We start from the raw sequence: 23,690 nt of genomic DNA, 5'->3' as shown, positions 1-23,690 counted from the left end.
ACTACGCCAATAAAATGTTACGAAACGAGTACAAAAGCAAAAATCTAAACTTACCTGAAAGTTGTGTGTGTCCCTTTAAGAAGCACTGGCAGCAGCTCTGTTATAACTGCTCCATGCACGTTCTTCCGTGCGTCGTCTGGAGAGGGTGTTATTAAGAGCGGTAACATCCAAAATCACAGATCGTGCATCAATTCAGGCGTTGCATGTCGATTAAGGTCACGATCTGGATCATTTAAACTTGGGAGGCAAACGCAGGCAACGGCAGGGCTGCCAACCTGCCCAAAATGGTGTCCACTGCGTTCTACACCGGAAGTGAGGCAGCAGGCATTTTTTTCTTCCAAACCAGCCTTAACGGCTGTGCTACAGGCTCCAATTTTGCGGTCCTATAGTCTGTAACTGCTACGGTAGTATTTAAAAAGGGACTTTAATACCTGTAAGCTGTGTTGTCAATAGCAACCGCTTGCATTTATATAGAGCCTTTTACATAGTGAAACATCCCTTGGCACTTTATGGGGGAATCAGGTGGGCACCAAGTAAATAGTTAGTAAGGTAACCAACAGCACAAAGAGCTGGGTTTCAAAGAGGAGAGAGATATAACAAGGCAAAGAGATGGCATCTTCTTGATGTTTTCTTTTCTGCAGTCTAACTCTAAAACATAATTTTGTCCAAGTAATTAATTTGTTGTTGGCCCTGCTGTGCAGTAGAAAATGTAAAATCTGGTTAGAACTGTGATAATGTCGTTTGTCATTTAAAATAGACAGGATAGCTGAAAAAAGACTGAAAATATTTGTAACCTTTATCCAAAGATTTGGTATGAAATCTTTTATACAATATAAATGACGTACCAGTTCACAATTATAAACGTAATTGTCATACTTTTTTTAAGTGATTATTGTGTTCAAAAATAAAAGCATTGTGATAACTTTAGTTATTAAACAGGAAAGCTCATCCATATACCTAGTGTAGATTGTGCTACACATTGTCCTTTTTTAAAGAAATTATCTATTATTTAGAGACCCCTGAAATATTTATTTTTTTGAAAATCTTTATAAAACTTATATAGGTATTGTACGGTAATAAAATGATCATTTAAGTAGACTAATAACAAAGGTACTATTATAACTATGCTGTGCCAATTAACAGCATGACTCAAGTCCATTTATGAATATCTTCTTGGCAGGGAACATTCATGATCTATGAACCAATGCTCTGTTTTACAAAGGCTTTCTTTTTTTGTTCTTCCGCTGTCTTTTACAGGCCATTGAATCTTTAAATCGTAGCATATTGAGTCAATGCCCAAATTATTTTCCATCTTTCAGGCTCCCTTGTAAGCCACAAGTAAAAATACTGAATTATTAAAATTATCCAATGAGGAAACATGATAAGCATCTTCACAGAATGAACCAATGTTTCAATTGATTTGTTGCTTGATCCAGTCAGAAAATCTAGAAACTCGAGTATAAACGCCAGGACGATTACGCCGAGCACATCCTTCTCCCCAGCTGACTATTCCTGCCAAAAACCACTTCCTTCTTTTCCCCAAACAAACCAGTGGACCTCCAGAGTCTCCCTAGAATGAAACAAAAACACTTTTAAAGAACAAGCATTGATCACAGTAACTCATATGATATGCTGATTTATAAGGACGGCAGTTTTATCCCATACAATGCACAATGCATTATTCTTGCGTTAACGTGGAATTCCACAGCTGAGGGCTTGGGCACTGAAGGTACATCTGCAATTAAAATTGAGGATGGGCAAAGGTTAGATTTGGAGAAACTCAGAGATCTCGGAGGTTTGTGTTGCTGCAGGAGGTTACAAAGATAGGGAGGGCGAGGCCGTGGAGGGATTTGAAAGCAAGGATGAGAATTTTAAAATTGAGTTGTTTCCAGACTAGGAACCAATGTAGGTCAACGTGGTGAAGGGGGAACAGGACTTTGTGCGAGTTAGAATAGGGGCAGCAAATGATCCCAAGTTTATGTAGGATGAAAATGGGAGGCAGGCCAGGAGAGCATTGGAATAATCAAACCCAGAAATAACAAAGGCATGGATGAGGGTTTCCTCAGCAGGTGAGCTAAAGCAGGGACAGAGTTGGGCGATGTTACGGAGGTGGAAATAGGCAGTCTTGGTGATAGAGTGGACATGTGGTCGGAAACTCATCTTGGGGTCAAATAATACATTAAGGTTGCAAACAGTCTGTTTCAGCCTCAGACAGTTGCCAGGGACAGGGATGGTTAGGAACGGCGTTTGTGGCGTGATCCGAACAATGGTTTTGGTCTCACCAATATTTAGTTGGAGGAAATGTCTGCTCATCCAGTACTGGGTGTCGAACAAGCAGTGTGACAAATCAAGAGACAATGGAAAGGTCGAGAGAGATGTTGGTGAAGTAGAGCTGGGTGTCTTCAGCATAAATACATTCTATTTTCAGATGATGCACTGAGGAGCAGCGTGGAGATGAGGGGGCCAAGGACAGATTGTTGGGGGCCTCCAGAGGTAAAGTTGTGGGAACAAGAGAAGCCATTGCAGGTGATTCTCTGGCTACAACTGGATATGAATGGAACCAGGTGAGGGCAATTCCACTCAGATGGATAATGGAGGAGAGGCGTTGGAGGAAGATGGTGCAGTCAACCATGTCAAAGGCTGCAGACAGGTCAAGAAGGAAGATGAGGGATAGTTTACCACTGTCACAGTCACATAAGATATCATTTGGACTTTGATAAAGGCCGTTTCAGTACTGTGGCAAGGAATTTAAGGAGCTAGGAGCTAAATTAAAATGTAGGACCTCAAAAGTAGTAATCTCAGGATTGCTACCAGTGCCACGTGCTAGTCAGAGTAGGAATCGCAGGATAGCTCAGATGAATACGTGGCTTGAGCAGTGGTGCAGCAGGGAGGGATTCAAATTCCTGGGGCATTGGAACCGGTTCTGGGGGAGGTGGGACGAGTACAAACCGGACAGTCTGCACCTAGGCAGGACCGGAACCAATGTCCTAGGGGGAGTGTTTGCTAGTGCTGTTGGGAAGGAGTTAAACTAATATGGCAGGGGGATGGGAACCAATGCAGGGAGACAGAGGGAAACAAAAAGGAGACAAAAGCAAAAGAAAGAAAGGAGATGAGTAAAAGTGGAGGGCAGAGAAACCCAAGGCAAAAAACAAAAGGGGCCACTGAATGTAAAGGGGCTGCAGGAGGGGTCAAAACTAAAAATCATGGTTTAAAAACTAGTATTAAAACACCCTACCTAAACGCACGCAGCATTCGAAATAAAGTAAATGAGTTGACGGCACAAATCATTACAAATGGCTATGATTTGGTGGCCATTACAGAAACATGGTTGCAGGGTGGCCAAGACTGGAATTAAACATACAGGGGTATCTGACGATTTGCAAAAATAGACAAGAAGGGAAAGGAGATGGGGTAGCTCTGTTAATAAAGGATGATATCAGGGCATTTGTGAGAGACGATATTGGCTCCAATGAACAAAATGTTGAATCATTGTGGGTGGAGATTTGAGATAGTAAGGGGAAAAAGTCACTGGTGGGCGTAGTTTATAGGCCCCCAAATAATAACTTCACGGTGGGGCGGACAATAATCAAGGGAATAATGGAGGCATGTGAAAAAGGAACGGCAGTAATCATGGGGGATTTTAACCTACATATCGATTGGTCAAATCAAATCGCACGGGGTAGCCTGGAGGAGGAATTCATAGAATACATACGGGATTGTTTCTTAGAACAGTATGTTACAGAACCTACAAGGGAGCAAGCTATCTTAGATCTGGTCCTCTGTAATGAGACAGGAATAATAAACGATCTCCTAGTAAAAGATCCTCTCGGAATGAGTGATCACAGTATGATTGAATTTGTAATACAGATTGAGGGTGAGGAAGTTGTGTCAGAAACGAGCGTACTATGCTTAAACAAAGGGGACTACAGTGGGATGAGGGCAGAGTTGGCTAAAGTAGACTGGAAACACAGACTAAACGGTGGCACAATTGAGGAACAGTGGAGGACTTTTAAGGAGCTCTTTCATAGTGCTCAACAAAAATATATTCCAGTGAAAAAGGGCGGTAAGAGAAGGGATAACCAGCCGTGGATAACCAAGGAAATAAAGGAGAGTATCAAATTAAAAACCAATGCGTATACGGTGGCAAGGTTAGTGGGAAAATAGAAGATTGGGAAAATTTTAAATGACAGCAAAGAATGACTAAGAAAGCAATAAAGAAAGGAAAGATAGATTACGAAGGTAAACTTGCGCAAAACATAAAAACAGATAGTAAAAGCTTTTACAGATACATAAAACGGAAAAGAGTGGCTAAAGTAAATGTTGGTCCCTTAGAAGATGAGAAGGGGGATTTAATAATGGGAAATGTGGAAATGGCTGAGACCTTAAACAATTATTTTGCTTCGGTCTTCACAGTAGAAGACACAGAAACCATGCCAGAAATTGCTGGTCACAGGAATGTGGGAAGGGAGGACCTTGAGACAATCACTATCACTAGTGGGGTAGTGCTGGACAGGCTAATGGGATTCAAGGTAGACAAGTCCCCTGGTCCTGATGAAATGCATCCCAGGGTATTAAAAGAGATGGTGGAAGTTATAGCAGATGCATTCGTTATAATCTACCAAAATTCTCTGGACTCTGGGGAGGTACCATCGGATTGGAAAGCAGCTAATGTAACGCCTCTGTTTAAAAAAGGGGGCAGACAAAATGCAGGTAACTATCGGCCATTTAGTTTAACATCTGTAGTGGAGAAAATGCTTGAAACTATCATTAAGGAAGAAATAGTGGGACATCTAGATAGGAATAGTGCAATCAAGCAGACGCAGCATGGATTCATGAAGGGGAAATCATGTTTAACTAATTTACTGGAATTCTTTGAGGATATAACGAGCATGGTGGATAGAGGTGTACCGATGGATGTGGTGTATTTAGATTTTCAAAAGGCATTCGATAAGGTGCCACACAAAAGGTTACTGCAGAAGATAAAGGTACGCGGAGTCAGTGGAAATGTATTAGCATGGATAGAGAATTGGCTGGCTAACAGAAAGCAGAGAGTCGGGATAAATGGGTCCTTTTCGGGTTGGAAATCGGTTGTTAGTGGTGTGCCACAGGGATCGGTGCTGGGTTCACAACTGTTTACAATATACATAGATGACCTGGAAGAGGGGACAGAGTGTAGTGTAACAAAATTTGCAGATGACACAAAGATTAGTGGGAAAGCGGGTTGTGTAGAGGACACAGAGAGGCTGAAAAGAGATTTAGATAGGTTAAGCGAATGGGCTAAGGTTTGGCAGATGGAATACAATGTCGGAAAGTGTGAGGTCATCCACCTTGGGAAAAAACAGTAAAAGGGAATATTATTTGAATGGGGAGAAATTACAACATGCTGTGGTGCAAAGAGACCTGGGGGTCCTTGCGCATGAATCCCAAAAAGTTAGTTTGCAGGTGCAGCAGGTAATCAGGAAGGCGAATGGAATGTTGGCCTTCATTGCGAGAGGGATGGAGTACAAAAGCAGGGAGGTCCTTCTGCAACTGTATAGGGTATTGGTGAGGCCGCACCTGGAGTACTGCGTGCAGTTTTGGTCACCTTACATTAGGAAGGATATACTAGCTTTGGAGGGGGTACAGAGACGATTCACTAGGCTGATTCCGGAGATGAGGGGGTTACCTTATGATGATAGATTGAGTAGACTGGGTCTTTACTCGTTGGAGTTCAGAAGGATGAGGGGTGATCTTATAGAAACATTTAAAATAATGAAAGGGATAGACAAGATAGAGGCAGAGAGGTTATTTCCACTGGTCGGGGAGACTAGAACTAGGGGGCACAGCCTTAAAATACGGGGGAGCCAATTTAAAACTGAGTTGAGAAGGGATTTCTTCTCCCAGAGGGTTGTGAATCTGTGGAATTCTCTGTCCAAGGAAGCAGTTGAGGCTAGCTCATTGAATGTATTCAAGTCACAGATAGATAGATTTTTAACCAATAAGGGAATTAAGAGTTATGGGGAGCGGGCGGGTAAGTGGAGCTGAATCCACGGCCAGATCAGCCATGATCTTGTTGAATGGCGGAGCAGGCTCGAGGGGCTAGATGGCCTACTCCTGTTCCTAATTCTTATGTTCTTATGTTCTTATGACAGAAACCTGATTGGGGGGATTCAAATATAGAGTTACAGGAACGATGGGGGCGAATTTGTAAGGCGATAACACGTTCAAGGATTTTGGAGAGGAATGGAAGGTTGGAGATGGAGTGGTAGTTTGCAAGGACAGAGGAATCAAGGATGAGCTTTTTGAGGAGCGGGGTGATGGCAGATTTGTAGGGGAGCAGAACTGTACCTGAGGAGGGGGAACGGTTAACAATATCAGCTGACATGGTGGCCAGGAAGGGAAGTTGAATGTTCAGCAATTTGATGGGAACAGGGTCAAGGGAGCAGAAGGTGAGTCTCAAGGACAAGATGAACTTGAAGAGCACATGAGGGGAGATAGGAGAAAAACCAGATAAAGATGGGAGTTCAGGGCTAGGGCAGGGGGAACCTTAGAGGAAGTGTGGCCCGGTGGTCTAGGGGAAGGGAGGGAAGCGGCGCAGGCAGCTGAATGGATGATGGCAATCTTAGTGACAAAGAAATCCATGAGCTCCTCGCATTTGTTGGAATTGAGGATGGAGGAAGCACAAGAGAGGGGTTTAAGAAAACAGTTTATGGTTTAGAAGACAAGCCGAGTTTATCTTTGCATTCCAAGATGATCCTGGAATAGTGAGCAGTTTAGCATAGGAAAGCAGGACTAGATAGTGCTTTGTATGGTCCAGCCAGATCTGCCGATAATTGGCTAAACCAGTTGTCCGCCATAAACGTTTAATTCTGCGTCTCTTTGACTTAAGGGAGCAGAGATGAGGGTCATACCAGGGAGAGAAAATAGGGTGAAAGAGAGGCACAACCTCAGCTGTTTTTCTCTTTTTTCTTAATTAAGAGTGTGATTTGCAAAATCAATCTGAGATCACAGACTGTCTGTCTCCAGCATCAACTGACTGTCTTTTATGTGAGCAAATGAATTCACTGAGCTGTTACAGATCTTCAATATCAGATAGTGACAATGTTTTTGTTTGTTTTGCTTTTTTTCCAAGTGTGAGACAGAAATTTGATGCAACAAGAAGTTCGAAGGACAGGAAATGTGCACCAGACATTCCATTTTTATATTATATTTGAGATACAACAGATATCAAAGCAAAAACGCACATTGACGCCTATTTTCATGTTTTTCCACTATGCACAGTGACAGTATTATGCGGCAAAACATTCCATATCTATAAGTGTATAAAACCAATGGTTATAGTTTAACCATGGTAGATGGTACCTTGGATATGCCAGCAATAAATCAAAATTTTGCTTGGTGTCAGAAATAATTTTAAAAAGTGTAACTATCTTAATAGCTCTATGGTGGCGTCTCTTTTCTTTGGTCACTGTGAACCAGATATTAGACAGCAGCCAACCATAATTGGTCCTGTGCTACAAGTATGCTTTTTTTTAATAAATATTTTATAATACATTTTTTTTTTCTGAATGCTGAAGACTTATCCCACTATAACCTGGAAACAAATTAAAGCTGTTATGCAGGAGCAATGTTTTTAGGCATCAGCAGAAAAAAAGCCTCTTCAATGTGGCTTTATACTGCCCTTAACTAATACACAAAAAAAGATTAACTTGTCATTTACCTTTTTGCTCTTTGTGGGATCTTGCTGTGTAAAAAGGCTATTATGTTTGCCTGTGTAACGAGAGTAACTGGTCTTCAAAGTTCAGTGAGTTATGCAGGTAGACAATAAAAGGTCATTTCAATGTACAATTTACTGTATGTGAAGCGCTTTTAAATCTTTCAGATACGATAAGATAGTTCATAAAGTCATGTTTCTTCTGTATTATCTTACCCAACAGCAACACACAACAGAATTGGGAGACATTGTGTTGCCCTTCCCTATTAACTGGGCCTCCCCTTCCTCAGATTCAGCAGTAGCTTTCTACTGCCAATACTAGGAATAAATCTTACGTCTTTGTTGCTGTTGTCAGGTGCAAAACTACATTACTGCACACAGCAAAGTCACTCACCATGACTCAGGAATTATATTTCAAAAGCTCAAGATTTTTCAGTCACATTAGTTATGATATTCTAGTGGACAGTGTCATTTTAAAAACTCTAAATGTCCTTTCATCATATTCAAGTGGAGAAAGACCATGAGCTAGATTTTACACTTTTTTTTACATGCATAACGCTAACTTAACGTGATCAGGAAGGCCAAAGGTATCTTGGTCTTTATTGCAAAGGGGATGGAGTATAAAAGCAGGGAAGTCTTGCTACAGCTATACAAGGTCTTGGTGAGGCCACACCTGGAATACTGCATGCAATTTTGGTTTCCATATTTACGAAAGGATATACTTGCTTTAGAGGCAGTTCAGAGAAGGTTCCGGAGATGAGGGGTTGACTTTTGAGGAAAGGTTGAGTAGGTTGGACCTATACTCATTGGAATTCAGAAGAATGAGAGGTGATCTTATCGAAATGTATAAGATTATAAGGGGGCTTGACAAGGTGGATGCAGAGAGGATGTTTCCACTAATGGGGGAGACTAGAACTAGAGGGCATGATCTTAGAATAAGGGGCCGCCCATGAGAAGACATTCCTTCTCTCAGAGGTTTGTAAATCTGTGGAATTTGCTGCCTCAGAGAGCTGTGGAATTTGGGATATTGAATAAATTTAAGACAGAAATAGACAGTTTCTTAAACGATAAGGGGATAAGGGTTATGGGGAGCGGGCAGGGAAGTGGAGCTGAATCCATGATCAGATCAACCATGATCTTATTAAATGGCGGAGCAGGCTCGAGGGACCGTATGGCCTACTCCTGTTCCTATTTCTTATGTTCTTATGTTAACATCCATTTTACCGCTGAAATGACGTATAATGCCCAGATATCGCCCATTTAGCCACAAAATGGAAACTGACGCCCATTTTTCGGACACTTATCGGCAAGCGTTACTTTCCCCATGTACATAATGCCGGGAAAAAATAATACCGTCTGCCCACTTTTTTGGGGCGCAATCATCAGAATGGGGGGAAACCAACACCCATAATATCACCGAGCGTTACTTTCTACAAGTAATTAACGGCGAGATTCAATAATACCGCCCGCCCACTTTATTTTGTTGTAAAGATCACATTAGCCGAAACTAACGCCCAGGAGATCGCCCACCGTCACTTTCACCACCCTGCACACATCTCGCCAACAATATTGCTCACCCAAAAAACCGCCGGGAAAAAGTGGAACTAACCGGAACTTCTCAGCGGTATGGACGCATGGCGCATCATTTAAAAGGCTGCTCTGCTTCAACCTCGGGGGAGTTCGGATGTACTCTGGAGGTCTTTGGAGATGATGTGAACATCTGAACAAACATCTTTATCATACTGTGGATGATTGGAATTTAATAGGTGTCTTCGTCGGGACATTCATTCTTTGTGACCAATCGGTGCAAAACAGATAGCTATTGGAATGGGGCCTGTCCTTTCTCACCCTCTCTTGATGGCCACTTATATGCTGCAGACTCGAGATGGCAGAAGGTACGCTCTACAGCATTATGTGCCCAATGTAAGACGTGCCAGACTGATGAGGAGGACCAGACGTTACACACCCCGCAAGTACAGGGAGAAGCAGTCTTACCTCAACTTGCCCGACACCACCTGCCTTCGGAGACTGCGCTTCCACAAAGAGGTTATCACTGAGGTATGGCAGCTCATAAGAGGAGATCTGCATCCTGCCAGCACCATCAGGACTGCACTGTCCATCGAGGTCAAAGTCACCGCGGCACTGCCGTTCTATGTGTCGGGTTCTTTTCGGGCCTCAGCTGGCGACATTTGCGGTATGTCTCAGCATGCCTCACACTGCTGCATTAGACAGGTCACTGAACACCTGTTCGCATGCAGGATGGACTTTATCAGCTTCCCTATGACCAGGGAGGCTCAGACTGAGAGGGCTCTAAGATTCTACCAAATTGCTAACTTCCCCAAGGTGCAGGGAGAAATAGACTGTTCGCACATCGCGATGCGGGCACCTTTTCAGGATGCAGAGGTTTTCAGGAACCGCAAGGGATTCCACTCCCTGAATGTGCAACTCGTTGTCGACCACCAGCAAATTATTATGGCAGTGAATGCTAAATTTCCAGGCAGCATCCATGATGATCACATCCTGCGTGAGAACACTGTATCTGACTTGTTTAACGATCAGCCACAAGGTCAACGCTGGATGTTTGGTGACAAAGGATATGGTCTCGCCACCTGGCTGATGAACCCCCTGCATGACACCCACACCGAAGCCGAGAAGCAATGCAACGAGAGCCACAGAGCCACTCGCAATATCATGGAGAAAACCACTTGAGTGCTTAAGCAGTGCTTTAGAAGCCTAGACCACTCAGGAGGCGAGCTCCAATACCATCCTGAGTAGGTAGCTCAATTCGTGGTGTGTGCTCCATGCTGCACAACTTGGCTATCAGGAGGGGACAAGAATTGCCAGAAGGGTGTGACGGTCCACCTCAGGAGAGGAAGAGGAGGAAGCTGACCTCGGGCCACACAATCAGGCTGACGCTGAAGCCATGCCCCTGCCCCCGCCCCCTTGTAGACTGCATGAAAGGGCCCATGATGGCATCATAGCTGCAAGACTCTTACGTCAGGAGCTCATAGATGAGCGCTTTGCTTGACAGAACGTTGGTGGTATTTACAAGGCTGACACACTGCTGGGTGTGCAGGTCATACATCAATGGTGGGTATCACCTTGGTGAAAGTAAGTTGATTCAAGTTAAGTGTAGTTATACCCTTTCATGTTAAGGAATCACCAGTGTGTAACAGTGCAGCTATCTGAGCCAATGTGCAACAAGGTTTTTGTTAAATAAAAAGCATTTAAACCAAACATTTGTCTGAAATCATAAGTATTTCTGTAAAAGCCAACCCTTCACACACCTCCCCCCACCCCCCGCTTCTCCTCCCCACCTCTACCACTTCCCCTTCTGACTCCAAGCCACCTGGCCGAGAAGTTCCTCAGGCACTGCTTCATTGGGGGGGGCGGGGGGATGACAGCCGAACCGCTGCTTGGACGGATAAGGGAGAGGACGGTCCCGAGGTGGGAACGTGCTCCGAGCCAGAAGCAAGATGTTGCTCCTGGTTCTCATGTGTCATTGGCAATGGGGGTGCAGCATCTTGGGGTGCAGTGCCGTGCTTCGGGACCACTGAGAGCCCTCTGCCACCAGTGTTCCTGGCTACCAGCTCCAGAGCCTCCTCCATCCCTTCCATGTTATATATTATTTGTTGGACAAAAACTCGATGGCAACTATGTTCTGGATGCTTAGTAGGCATTTTGCTGCTGGTGAATCTCCCTCGTGCCTCCCACAACAGCCAAACAAGCACACACCACACCCACACAGGCTTTCAGTACCTCTCTGCTCCCGCTCTCTCTGTCTCCTCTTCTGCTCATGTAATGATGACCCCTGACCTCCTAAATCGCAGGAAACGAGCGTTGCCATGCCGTTGCTAAAGATGGCGACACTTTACGGCAGAAGGTCAGAGTGATTTAACGCTAACGCCCATTTCAGATCGCTTGCAGTAACGGCCAATTTTTAAAATGGAGACTAGGGGCTTTGAGAATGGGCGACAAGCCGGCGATCTGAAAACTCATTTTTATCACCCAAGCAGTAAATACCACCCATTTTTGGACGATCTGCACAAAAGTATAAAATCTAACCCCTACCTCTTACCTCTACATCTCCCTGAACTGAAGTAGCACTCAGAAACAAATCATTTAACTCATATCTGATAAGAAGAGACTTAACGTACACCCAAATAGGATTCTCAGTCTTAAGACCTCAACCTGTGATCTTGTTGTTATGAGGCTAGTGCAAAGCACTATACTGCTCATTCAACCTGGCCAGTTAATGTGGAGCTATATTTATTCTGTAGGAATTGTTTATATCTGATTCATAGAATCATAGAATGGTTACAGCACAGAAGAAAGCCATTCAGCTCATTGAGCCAGTGCCGGCTCTCTGCAAGAGCACCTCAGCTAGTCCCACTCCCCTGCCTTTTCCCCATAGCCCTGATAATTTTTTCTTTCAGGGATACTTATCTAACTTCCTTTTTAAAACTGTGATTGAGTCTGCCTCCACCACTCTTTCAGGCAGTACGATCCAGATCCTAACCACTCGCTAAAAACGTTTTTCCTCATGTCGCCTTTGGTTCTTTTGCCAATCACCTTAAATCTGTGTCCTCTGGTTCTCAACCCTTCTGCCAATGGGAACAGTTTCTCTCTATCTACTCTGTTCCGATCCCTCATGATTTTGAACACCACTATCAGATCTCCTCTCAATCTGCTCTGCTCTAAGGAGAACAATCCCAGCTTCTCCAGTCTATCCACGTAACTGAAGTCCCTCATCCCTGGAATCATTCTCGTAAATCTTTTCTGCACCCTCTCTAAGGCCTTCACATCGTTCCTAAAGTGCGGTGCCCAGAATTAGACACAATACTCCAGTTGAGTCCAAACCAGTGTTTTATACATTTTCATCATAGTTTCCACACTTTTGTACTCTATACCTCTATTCATGAACATAAGAACATAAGAACATAAGAATTAGGAACAGGTGTAGGCCATCTAGCCCTTCGAGCCTGCCCCGCCATTCAATGAGATCATGGCTGATCTGGTCGTGGACTCAGCTCCACTTACCCGCCCTCTCCCCGTAACCCTTAATTCCCTTATTGGTTAAAAATCTATCTATCTTTGACTTGAAAACATTCAATGAGCTAGCCTCACCTGCTTCCTTGGGCAGAGAATTCCACAGATTCACAACCCTCTGGGAGAAGAAATTTTTTCTCAACTCGGTTTTAAATTGGCTCCTCCGTATTTTGAGGCTGTGCCCCCTAGTTCTAGTCTCCCCCACCAATGGAAACAACCTCTCTGCCTCTATCTTGTCTATCCCTTTCATGATTTTAAATGTTTCTATGAGATCACCACTCATCCTTCTGAACTCCAAGGAGTAAAGACCCCGTCTACTCAATCTATCATCATAAGGTAACCCCCCTCATTTCTGGAATCAGCCTAGTGAATCGTCTCTGTACCCCTTCCAAAGCTAGTATATCCTTCCTTAAATAAGGTGACCAAAACTGCACGCAGTACTCCAGGTGCGGCCTTACCAATACCTTATACAGTTGCAGCAAGACCTCCCTGCTTTTGTACTCCATCCCTTTCGCAATGAAGGCCAATATTCCATTTGCCTTCCTGATTACCTGCTGCACCTGCAAATTAACCTTTTGGGATTCATGCACAAGGACCCCCAGGTCCCTTTGCACCACAGCATGTTGTAATTTCTCCCCATTCAAATAATATTCCCTTTTACTGTTTTTTTTCCCAAGGTGGATGACCTCACACTTTCCGACATTGTATTCCATCTGCCAAACCTTAGCCCATTCGCTTAACCTATCCAAATCTCCTTGCAGTCTCTCTGAGTCCTCTACACAACCCGCTTTCCCACTAATCTTAGTGTCATCTGCAAATTTTGTTGCACTACACTCTATCCCCTCTTCTAGGCCATCTATGTATATTGTAAACAGTTGTGGTCCCAGCACTGATCCCTGTGGCACACCACTAACCACTGATTTCCAACCGGAAAAAGACCCATTTATCCCGACTCTCTGCTTTCTGTTCGCCAGCCAATTCTCTATCCATGCTAATACATTTCCTCTGACTCCGCGTACCTTTATCTTCTGTAGTAACCTTTTGTGTGGCACCTTATCGAATGCCTTTTGGAAATCTAAATACACCACATCCATCGGTACACCTCTATCCACCATGCTCGTTATATCCTCAAAGAATTCCAGTAAATTAGTTAAACATGATTTCCCCTTCATGAATCCATGCTGCGTCTGCTTGATTGCACTATTCCTATCCAGATGTCCCGCTATTTCTTCCTTAATGATAGTTTCAAGCATTTTCCCCACTACAGATGTTAAACTAACCGGCCTATAGTTACCTGCCTTTTGCCTGCCCCCTTTTTTAAACAGGATGCCTTAAGCTTTTTTAACTGCTTTCTCAACCCACCCTGCCACCTTCAACAATTTGTGTACTCTGTTCATGCACCCCCTTTAGGATTGTAACCTTCAGTTTATATTTCCTCTCCTCATTTTTTCTAGCAAAATGTATCACTTCACATTTTTCTGCATTAAATTTCATCTGCCACATGGCCACCCATTCCACCAGCCTGTCTATGTCCTCTTGAAGTCTATCACTATCCTCCTCACTGTTCACTATACTTCCAAGTTTTGTGTCATCTGCAAATTTTGAAATTGTGCTCTGTACACCCACATCCAAGTCACTAATATACATCAAGAAAAGCACTGACCCCTGGGGAACACCACTGTATGTCTTCCTCCAGTGCAAAAAGCAACCATTCACCACTACTCCCCATTTCCTGTCACTTAGCCAATTTCGAATCCTTGCTGCCACTGTCCCTTTTATTCCATGGGCTTCAACTTTGCTGGCAAGCCTATTATGTGGTACTTTGTTGAACACCTTTTGGAAATCCATCTACCCGTCAACCGCACTGCTCTCATCAACCCTTTCTGTTACCTCATGAAAAACTCGATCAAGTTGGTTAAACACAATTTGCTGTGCTGGCTTTCCTTAATTAATCCACAATTGTCCAAGTGACTGTTAATTCTGTCCCTGATTATTGTTTCTAAAAGCTTCCCCACTACTGAGGTTAAACTGACCGGCCTATAGTTGCTGGGTTTATCTTTACACTCTTTTTTGAACAAGGGTGTAACATTTGCAATTCTCCAGTCCTCTGGCACCACTCCTGTTTCTAAGGAAGATTGGAAGATTATGGCCAGTACATCCGCGATTTCTTCCTTCACTTCCCTCAGCATCCAAGGATGCATCCTATCCGGTCCTGGTGACTTATCTACTTTACAGCCAGCCTTTCTAGTACCTCATCTTTATCAATTCTTATCCCATCCAGTATCTCCTCTACCTCCTCCGTTACTATGTCTATGGCAGAATCTTCTTCCTTGGTGAAGACAGATGTAAAGTACTCATTTAGTACCTCAGCCACTCTGCCTCCATGCATAGGTCTCCTTTTTGGTCCTTAATCGGCCCCACCCCTTACTACCCATTTACTATTTTTCTTTTTCACTTCTCCTCTGAGAATATTTGGCCTGAAATTCCAGTTTAAGGACACTGACCACTCAATAGCATCTAATTTAGTTGCTGACTGAAAGTCTGTTGCAATGTTTTCAATTGCAATGTTGCACTTTTGGTTTTCTCTCTTAATGTTTCAAGATATCTTTGTTAGTGAACCTTCTCCCCTAAGATCCACAGCTGTAACTCTTCTATTAGAGATGCTATCCAACTTTTAACCAAATTTATGTGACCCTGCTTTTGATCTAATATACTCATGCACGCAATCACATTTTCTTCAAAATGGTCATTATTACAGACCAATGGTTTATAGGTGACAGCAATCAAAGCTTTTATTTACAAATAAATACTAATATGCAGTGTGATAACTGACAAAATAGTAAAAAGATCATACAGCATACATAAACACAATTAAAATGAAAAAGCCATAGTCCATGGCATTGTATATGGGGAGTCAAGACCAAGTTACACCTTCAGGTGATGCAGGGTTAAGGATTAGGGAATATTTGGACCAGGCACATAGAATAATGCAGCCCCCATTTCAATGTTATATATTTTGTCCTTATTTATATATTTAGTTTTCTATGTTCATATTTATACTGGAAACTGAATATGTCAATGTAATTATACACTACCAACAGTGGAGCAAAAACATTAAAGTTGAGGCTGCAAGAGACCTTGTGAGAATCAGCAGTGCTAAGCTTGTGAAGAAAATCGTGTCTATGTTTAAATTACTAAAAATCTAGACTTCATTCTCGAGCCACACAATTGAAAAACACTTCCCACTTGAATTTGGCAGTGGGGGGGTGACCAGAATTTATTGATCCATACTCCAGGATGTGGTCAACAGCTTCAAAAGGGAGAGGGGAGAAAGATGTTAATGTGATTTCCTTTAAGAATCTCTAGATATATTTATTATTCTATATAAAGGACCCAGAGTTGAATTATTATTGTGAGAATTATAGTGACATGCAGTAGCAAAAAGAAAGTTCTTTATTTTGAATATATAGGTCTTGTGTATATAGCCCTATTTTACTGTTGATATCATGTCTGTATATAACCCATATTTTTGGTAAATAGCCCATGAAATTACATAGGGTTATATATTTTTTTCCTATATGTAGAGTATATAAAATGATTTATAAAGATGTAATTGTATATGATTTTGCAGTAAATAAAAAAATAGGAGCTAGAAATTCAGTATCGCCCCGGCCGGGGCTAACTGTTGCCACCGGTGCTACAGGGCCGGCGAATTTGCCACGGGGCGCGGGATTCACCCCGCCATGGCAGTATTGCCTGAGTGCCCCGTTAGTGCCCCCACCAGGCACTAACATGCTGAATTTCTCCCCCTAGCTTTCTCTTTCAAGACATGATCCTACTTAAGATCACCCTTCTGTTTAGAAAATAAAGATTAAACTTGAGTGCCTTTGCAGTAAGATCTGATGAAAATCAAAGTACTTCATTCTGTATTTTAGATTAATTATCTGTACTGAAATGCATGGTCTCCTACCTGGCATGCATCAACTCCACCGCGAAGATAGCCTGCACAAAGCATTCTGGACGTCACTGTGTTCTCGTATAGCTTGTTACAAATATTGAGAGGAATTATTTTCACACTGGCCTCCTGAAGAACTGTGGCTAGTTCACCTACCAACCAGAAAGGATTTTGTTGAGCTAAATATTATTCACAGAATCAAACATCCATTGGATCTGTTGTTCACACCAAAGTTATTTCCTTGCAATCTGCAATTACTGCTCAAGCTGCTGATTCTGTGCTGTTTCTGTGCTTGCTTTGATTAATTACATCCACACTTAGCTGATATATTTGTCTGTTGACCAATATTTTATATTTATTTTAATTATTTCAGTCTGCAGCAGGGTAGCACTCAAGTGTAACATTTTTACAGCAACCAAAGGCATTAAAAATTAATATTTGTTATTTCAAACATCTTTTTAAGTTATTCACCCCCTGAGCCAGTTACGTAGAATTATTCAGAATTTCACGACACAGAAACCGGCCATTCGGCCCAACAGATCAATGCCAGTGTTTATGCTCCATATGAGCCTGCTCCCACCTCACTTCATCTTACCCTATCAACATATCCATCAATTCCTTTTACCTCATGTACTTATCTAGTTTCCCCTTTAATGGATCTATGCTATTCGATTCCACCACTCCATGTGGTAGCATGTTCCACATTCTCAACATCTCCTAATAAAGACGTTTCTCCTGAATTCCTCATTAGATTTATTAGTGACTATCTTATATTTATGACCCCTAGATTTGGACTCCCCACACAAGTGGAAACATCTTCTCTACGTCTACCCTATCGAATCCTTTCATAATTTTGAAGACCTCTGAATAGGGCACTTCTCCACGTTCTCGTTTCTAGAGAATAGAGGTCCATCCTGTTCAGTCTTTTCTGATAGCTGTTCCATTATTCAATTAAATTATGGCTGATCTGTACCTTAATTCCATTTACCCACCTGTGCTCCATTTCCCTCAATACCCTTACATAACGAAAATCTATCGATCTCATCAGTCTTAAAAGGTTTAATTGACCAAACATCACAGCCTTTTTGGGGAGTGAGTTCTGGATTTCTACTACACTCTGTGCAAAAAAGTGCTTCCTGATTTCACTCCTAAATTGCCTAGCTCTGATTGTAAGATTATATCCTCTTTTTCTGGATTCCCCCACTGAAGGAAATAGTTTCTCTGTATCTACCCTATGATTTAAAATGATTAAGGGATTTGATAGGGTAGATTAGATCCCCTCTCAATCTATTAATCTCAAGGGAATATAGCCACTATCTCTTACTTAATTTGTTCATCGTGGTTTCTTAACGACACAGGTGGGGCCTTTGCCTTTTAGGGGTATGTGCTGGTTTTATATTGTACTTCTTTGAATACTTTCCATTGTTTGTCTGAAGGTTTACCCATTAAAAGTTCACATCAGTTTACTGTGATCAATTTAATTCTCATCCCTTTGAAGTTTGCCTTAGATTTAAAACCTTGGTTTGTGACTCTCCCCTTGCCCACTCAAACCTCATATCAAATCTAATCATTATATGCTCCCCCACAGACAGATTGTTAGCTAAATCTGGTTCATAACTGGGAAGTATTTTGTCACAGGGATGAACCCAACATTCTCAACATTAGTGATGGCAATCTATTCCATTCACTGACATTCAGGATACCAGAAAAGACCCAAACAAATAATGAAATCACTGCAAGAGTAAACCTGCCAGAAAGGAGCACTGCATTGGATACGGTTGGGTATCGTCACAGAGAGAGTTGAAGAAGTTTGAGGACACTAAGAAGCTGATGGTAACTGATAATCATTGATATGAATGAAAATATTAAGTTAGAGAATACAGTAGTTCATAATGTCAGTATAATCATACCAATGTTGTTGTGCAGAGACTGATGAAGCTGCTCTTCAGTTGGCTGCTATGAGACCTAAAATGAATTTGTATCTGATTTTTCCTTCTACACTTAAAAAAAAAGTCCTCAACCCCCAGTTATGCTGGCTCATATTCTGAATTCGCTCATTTGTAGGGAGGAAAGAAAAGGGAAAATTCTGATAGGGGAGCAGAATATTTGTTTTTATTCATCCTCAGAATGTGGGCGTCGCAGGTAAGGCCATTATTTATTGATCATCCCTACTTGCCCTGAGAAGGTAGTCATGGGCCTTCTTTTAAACCACGACAGTTCTTTGTGGCGGTTTGGTATAACTGAGTGGGTTGCTGGGCCACTTCAGATGACAGTTAAGAGATTGGTATGGGACTGGAGTCACATATTGACCAGACCAAATAAGGATGGCAGGCTTCCTTTCCTAAAGGGTATTAGTGAATCACTTGGGTTTTTACAACAATCTAACAGCTTCATTGGTCACTTTTTACTGATACCATAGAATCATAGAATAGTACAGCACAGAAAGAGGCCATTCAGCTCATCGGGTCTGCACTGGCTCTTTCGATGTGCAATCCAGTTAGTCCCACTCCCAACTCTTTCTCCCATATCCCGGCAATTCTTTCTCTTTCAAGTATGTATCCAATTCGCTTATGAGGGCTACGATTGACTCTGTATCCATCACCCTATCAGGCCGTGCATTCCAAATCCTAACCATTCGTTGTGTAAAAAGGTTTTCCCTCATTTTGCCTCTGGTTCTTTTGCGAATTACCTTAAATCTGTCCTCTCGCATTATTGACCGTTCAACCACTGGAAACAGTTTCTCTTTATTTACTCTATCTAAACCCTTTATGATTTTAAACACCTCTATCAAATCTCTGCTTAGCTTTATCTGTTCCAAGAAGGCAACCCCAGCGACTCCAGTCTATCCATGTCCCTCATCCCCAGAACCATTCTAGTAAATCTCTTCTGTACCATTTCTAAAATCTTCACATCCTTCCTAAAGTGTGGTGCCTAGAAATGGACACAATACTCCAGCTGGGGCCGAACTAGTGTTTTATATAGGTTTTATATAGGCTTTTGTACTCTATGCTAGATTTATAAAGCCGAGGATTCCATTTGCTTTATTAACTGCTTTGTTAACCTGTCCTGTCACCATCAAAGATTTGTGCACAAGCACCCCCAGGTCTCTCTGTTCTTGCACCCCCTTTAAAATTATTCAATTTAGTGTGTATGGTCTCTCCTCATTCTTCCTACCAAAATGTATCACCTCACACTTCTCTGTGTTGAATTTCATCTGCCATGTGTCCGCCCATTCCACCAGCCTGGTATATCTTCTTGAAATCTATTATTATCTTCCTCACTGTTTGTTTCCAGATTTTTAAACTGAATTCCAACTCTTAGACTGCAATGGTGGGATTTGAATTCACATCGTCTAGATTATTAGCCCAGTAACATAACCATTGCACTACCATACAGCAGGGGCTCAATTAACACAGATTGTAATCTTCCAGTAGACTTTCAGTAATGTAAAACTAATACAGCTGTAAATCAGATTAACCTGGCAAAATGAAGGCAAGCTCTTTTTCAGTAAAATCTTCAACTAACATTTTAGGATGTCATCATTATAAAAAATCAATTTTACTTTTCACAATATCAAAAAATCTAAAAAAAGAAAATGTAACATATCTTTTTCACCCAACTGCAACAAACATAAAATTGCATATTTCCACTGTACATAACTGTATACACACCTGAATGCACAAATGAACATTTTATCCAGTCAGTTTATTTGTATAACAATTACAAGGTAAATTCACCTTTCCCATCCTCAGGGAGTGTGAATCAGAGACTGGGGTACAACACTGTAGCCCTGATTCTCCAACTCATGCTCACTTCAGGCGTGGCTTTTCTGTTGGGCGCGCGGGATTGGTAAATTGACCCACACACTTAACAGGAATGCACTCTATTATCACATACAATTTAAATACATTAAGCACTACTCTCATTTATAGTTTCAACAGCCTTTTCCAAAGCAACATACCATCTTCTCCTAGAACTCCCCAGCCAGTGACGTAGCAGTTTGCTGTAGTACTGAAGACATGAGTAGTGGCGGGTAAGCAGACAGGTTGGATGGAATCACTGAAAAAGACTGGTGTCTTCAGTTCTAACAGGGCAATGTCATAATCTGATGTGTGTTCATCATATTTGGGATGGGTAACAATTCTGTTAATTGATCTGGTCACTATCCGGGAGTTTATTCTATTCATTAGCCTCAAGCTTAGATATGCCGTCCAAGCTGATGAGGTGGAATATCTGTAAAAATAAGGAAATTCTATTACATAATATAGATTTGCTCACCCAATAACTCACTGGGTTTATGTAGTGAATAAATAAGCCATACCGTCTCTCCCTAGTGGGCGCCAATGAAGTGGCTGCAGAGTTTGCAGCGGCCCTCCACCTTAACTGAAGAGGAGAGACGTTGTGACACGTAAGCACGACGCAGCACGTCCGTGTCATGCTGATGACATCAGCGCGGCGCTGATGACTGTTCGGGGTGGCAGACCCGCTGCGAGGGCACTTCTGCCTTGCTCATGACCAGAATACCGCACCACGGAGAAAAAAACCCCACAATGCTGAATTTTTCCGATATCTCCGCCCCATGGACAGCGGTGGAACAAAGTTTTAAAAAACTGTCATGTATCTTACATTATTATATATAACTGTATCCTAACATGCTATACATGACTGTAATAAGATATGACCTGTAACCACCAGCATACCTTACCACCAGGGGTGCACTTGCAAGAGACAGGTATATAAGGACAGGTCTCAGGCAAGTGCAGCATTCCAGAGCTGTGAAATAAAGGTGCAGGTCCAGAGTGACCTTGACTTCACTACATGCCTCGTGTGAATCTGTACTGAGGGGACAGGACTTTACAGTGGCGACAAGTTACGGGATTATAGAATGGCGAACAGCGGATCAGATGAAAAGTACAATGCGGGAGACAATTGGGAGGACTTTATAGAATGGCTCCAGCAAAGCTTTGTAACCAAAGACTGGTTATGCGACGATAATGCAGACAAGAGAAGAGCCCATCTCTTGACCAGCTGTGGCTCGAAAACATCCACTTTGATGAAGGATCTGTTGGCACCCGAGAAACCAGCAAGCAAGGCGTTTGAAGAATTGAGCACACTGGTAAGAGACCACCTGAAGCCAGCAAGCAGCCTACACATGGCCAGACACAGGTTCTACAACTACAGACGCTGTGTGGGCCAGAGCATACCCAACTTCATGGCGGAACTTCAGAGGTTGACTAGTTTATGTGAGTTCTCCGATGAACTGAGGAGAGAAATGCTGAGAGACTTTTTCATTGAAGGAATAGGCCACGCAGGCATATTCCGAAAGCTCACAGAGACCAAGAACCTGACTTTAGAGGCAGCAGCACTGGTTGCACAGACATTCTTGGTAGGGGCAGAAGAAACGAGGTTGATTTACAATGCAGGTATGACAACTAACAAAATATCGGAACAAGAAGTTCACAGCACCAAACAAGCTGCTACCCCCACACACAGACAAAACCAGGAGAACAGGCTCTCGACAGCAGGCAGAAGCCATCAAGGGCCACAGGAACGGCCGTTCACACCTCATCAACCCACAATGTGAGCAATCAACTACAAACTGAGAGAAGCTCAAGAGAGATCAGCCAGACGCAGCTCATTCTTTGGGAACACTTTGAACAATGGAACAGGTCTGTGCTGGAGGTGTGGGGGTGGGCACTCGTCAAGGGGATGTCGATTTCGCAGGCTGTTTGCAGAAATTGTGAATATACAGGGCATTTGGCCCGCATGTGCAAAAAAACGGCAGCTCGGCTGGTATACGAATCGGATGGGTCGGAAAGCGGACCAGATGATGGTGGGGACAGTACCCGGGACACCGATGTACAGCGGGTCAACACGATCAATGGCCGCTGCTCCTACAACAGGATGCCTCCTATAATGATGAGGGTTCTACTCAACGGGATATCTGTCAACCTGGAGCTGGATACAGGAGCGAGTCAATTTCTCATGGGCGCTCAACAATTTGAACAACTGTGGCCGCATAAAAGAGACAGACCAAAACTCATAAGGGTCAACACCAAACTAAGGACCTATACCAAAGAAATCGTACCAATCCTCGGCAGCGCCATGCTCTCTGTCACACACAAAGGGACAGTGAACCGACTTCTCCTGTGGATTGTCCCCAGAGACCCCCCAGCACTGCTGGGGAGAAGCTGACTGAGTACCATGACAGAAATTCGAGGGGGAGATGGAATGAGATAGGGGACAAAGTGTTTGTACTAAACTATGGCAAGAGTCCCAAATGGCTTGCAGGGACAGTAACGGGCAAGGAAAAAAAACAGGCTACTGGTAGTACAAATGGACAATGGCAAAACCTGCCGGAGGCATGTAGACCAAGTCAAAAGCAGATTTACCAACAACACTGCGGAACTAGAGGCAGACTACAATGTGGAACTCGCACCACACCTGGTGGACAGACAGAGGGAACAACCTGAGGAAAGGGCAATCCCAACAGACAGCCCAGGCGAGTCAACAACAATCACACCAATCGAAACAGACAGCCCAGGCGAGATACCAGCAACCACACCCAAAGAAAAACTGACACCAAGGCAAACAACTGAACCACAACTCAGACGCTCCACGCGAGAGCGTAGACCACCTGAGAGACTGAGCCTATAAAGACAATAAGACTTTGGGAGAGGGTGATGTCATGTATCTTACATTATTATATATAACTGTATCCTAACATGCTATACATAACTGTAATAAGATATGACCTGTAACCACCAGCATACCTTACCACCAGGGGTGCACTTGCAAGAAACAGGTATATAAGGACAGGTTTCAGGCAAGTGCAGCATTCCAGAGCTGTGAAATAAACGTGCAGGTCCAGAGTGACCTTGACTTCACTACATGCCTTGTGTGAATCTGTACTGAGGGGACAGGACTTTACAAAAACGGCAGGGGGATGGGAACCAATGCAGGGAGACAGAGGGAAACAAAAAGGAGACAAAA

General features: G+C 42.9%; 1 protein-coding gene across 2 annotated transcripts in view; it reads right to left on the bottom strand.

Moving 5' to 3' along the window:
• Positions 1 to 850: 850 nt before the first annotated feature.
• Positions 851 to 23,690, bottom strand: part of LOC139276107 (suppressor of tumorigenicity 14 protein homolog) — a 141,587-nt gene continuing 118,747 nt past the window's right edge. The window contains exons 16-18 of one of the 2 annotated variants that reach the window (XM_070893608.1): positions 20,659 to 20,930; positions 16,713 to 16,849; positions 851 to 1,570 (exon numbers count right to left, since the gene is read on the bottom strand). In XM_070893608.1, the coding sequence (XP_070749709.1) occupies positions 1,412 to 1,570; positions 16,713 to 16,849; positions 20,659 to 20,930 (568 nt within the window). In that variant the 3' untranslated portion in view covers positions 851 to 1,411. Of the gene's footprint in view, positions 1,571 to 16,712; positions 16,850 to 20,658; positions 20,931 to 23,690 lie in introns of those variants that run through there. The other variant, XM_070893610.1, reaches the window with a different exon arrangement.

This window comes from Pristiophorus japonicus, chromosome 11 (genome assembly GCF_044704955.1).
Source record: "Pristiophorus japonicus isolate sPriJap1 chromosome 11, sPriJap1.hap1, whole genome shotgun sequence".
Taxonomy (NCBI): Eukaryota; Metazoa; Chordata; class Chondrichthyes; family Pristiophoridae; genus Pristiophorus; species Pristiophorus japonicus.
This window is presented reverse-complemented; position numbering and strand designations above follow the sequence as displayed.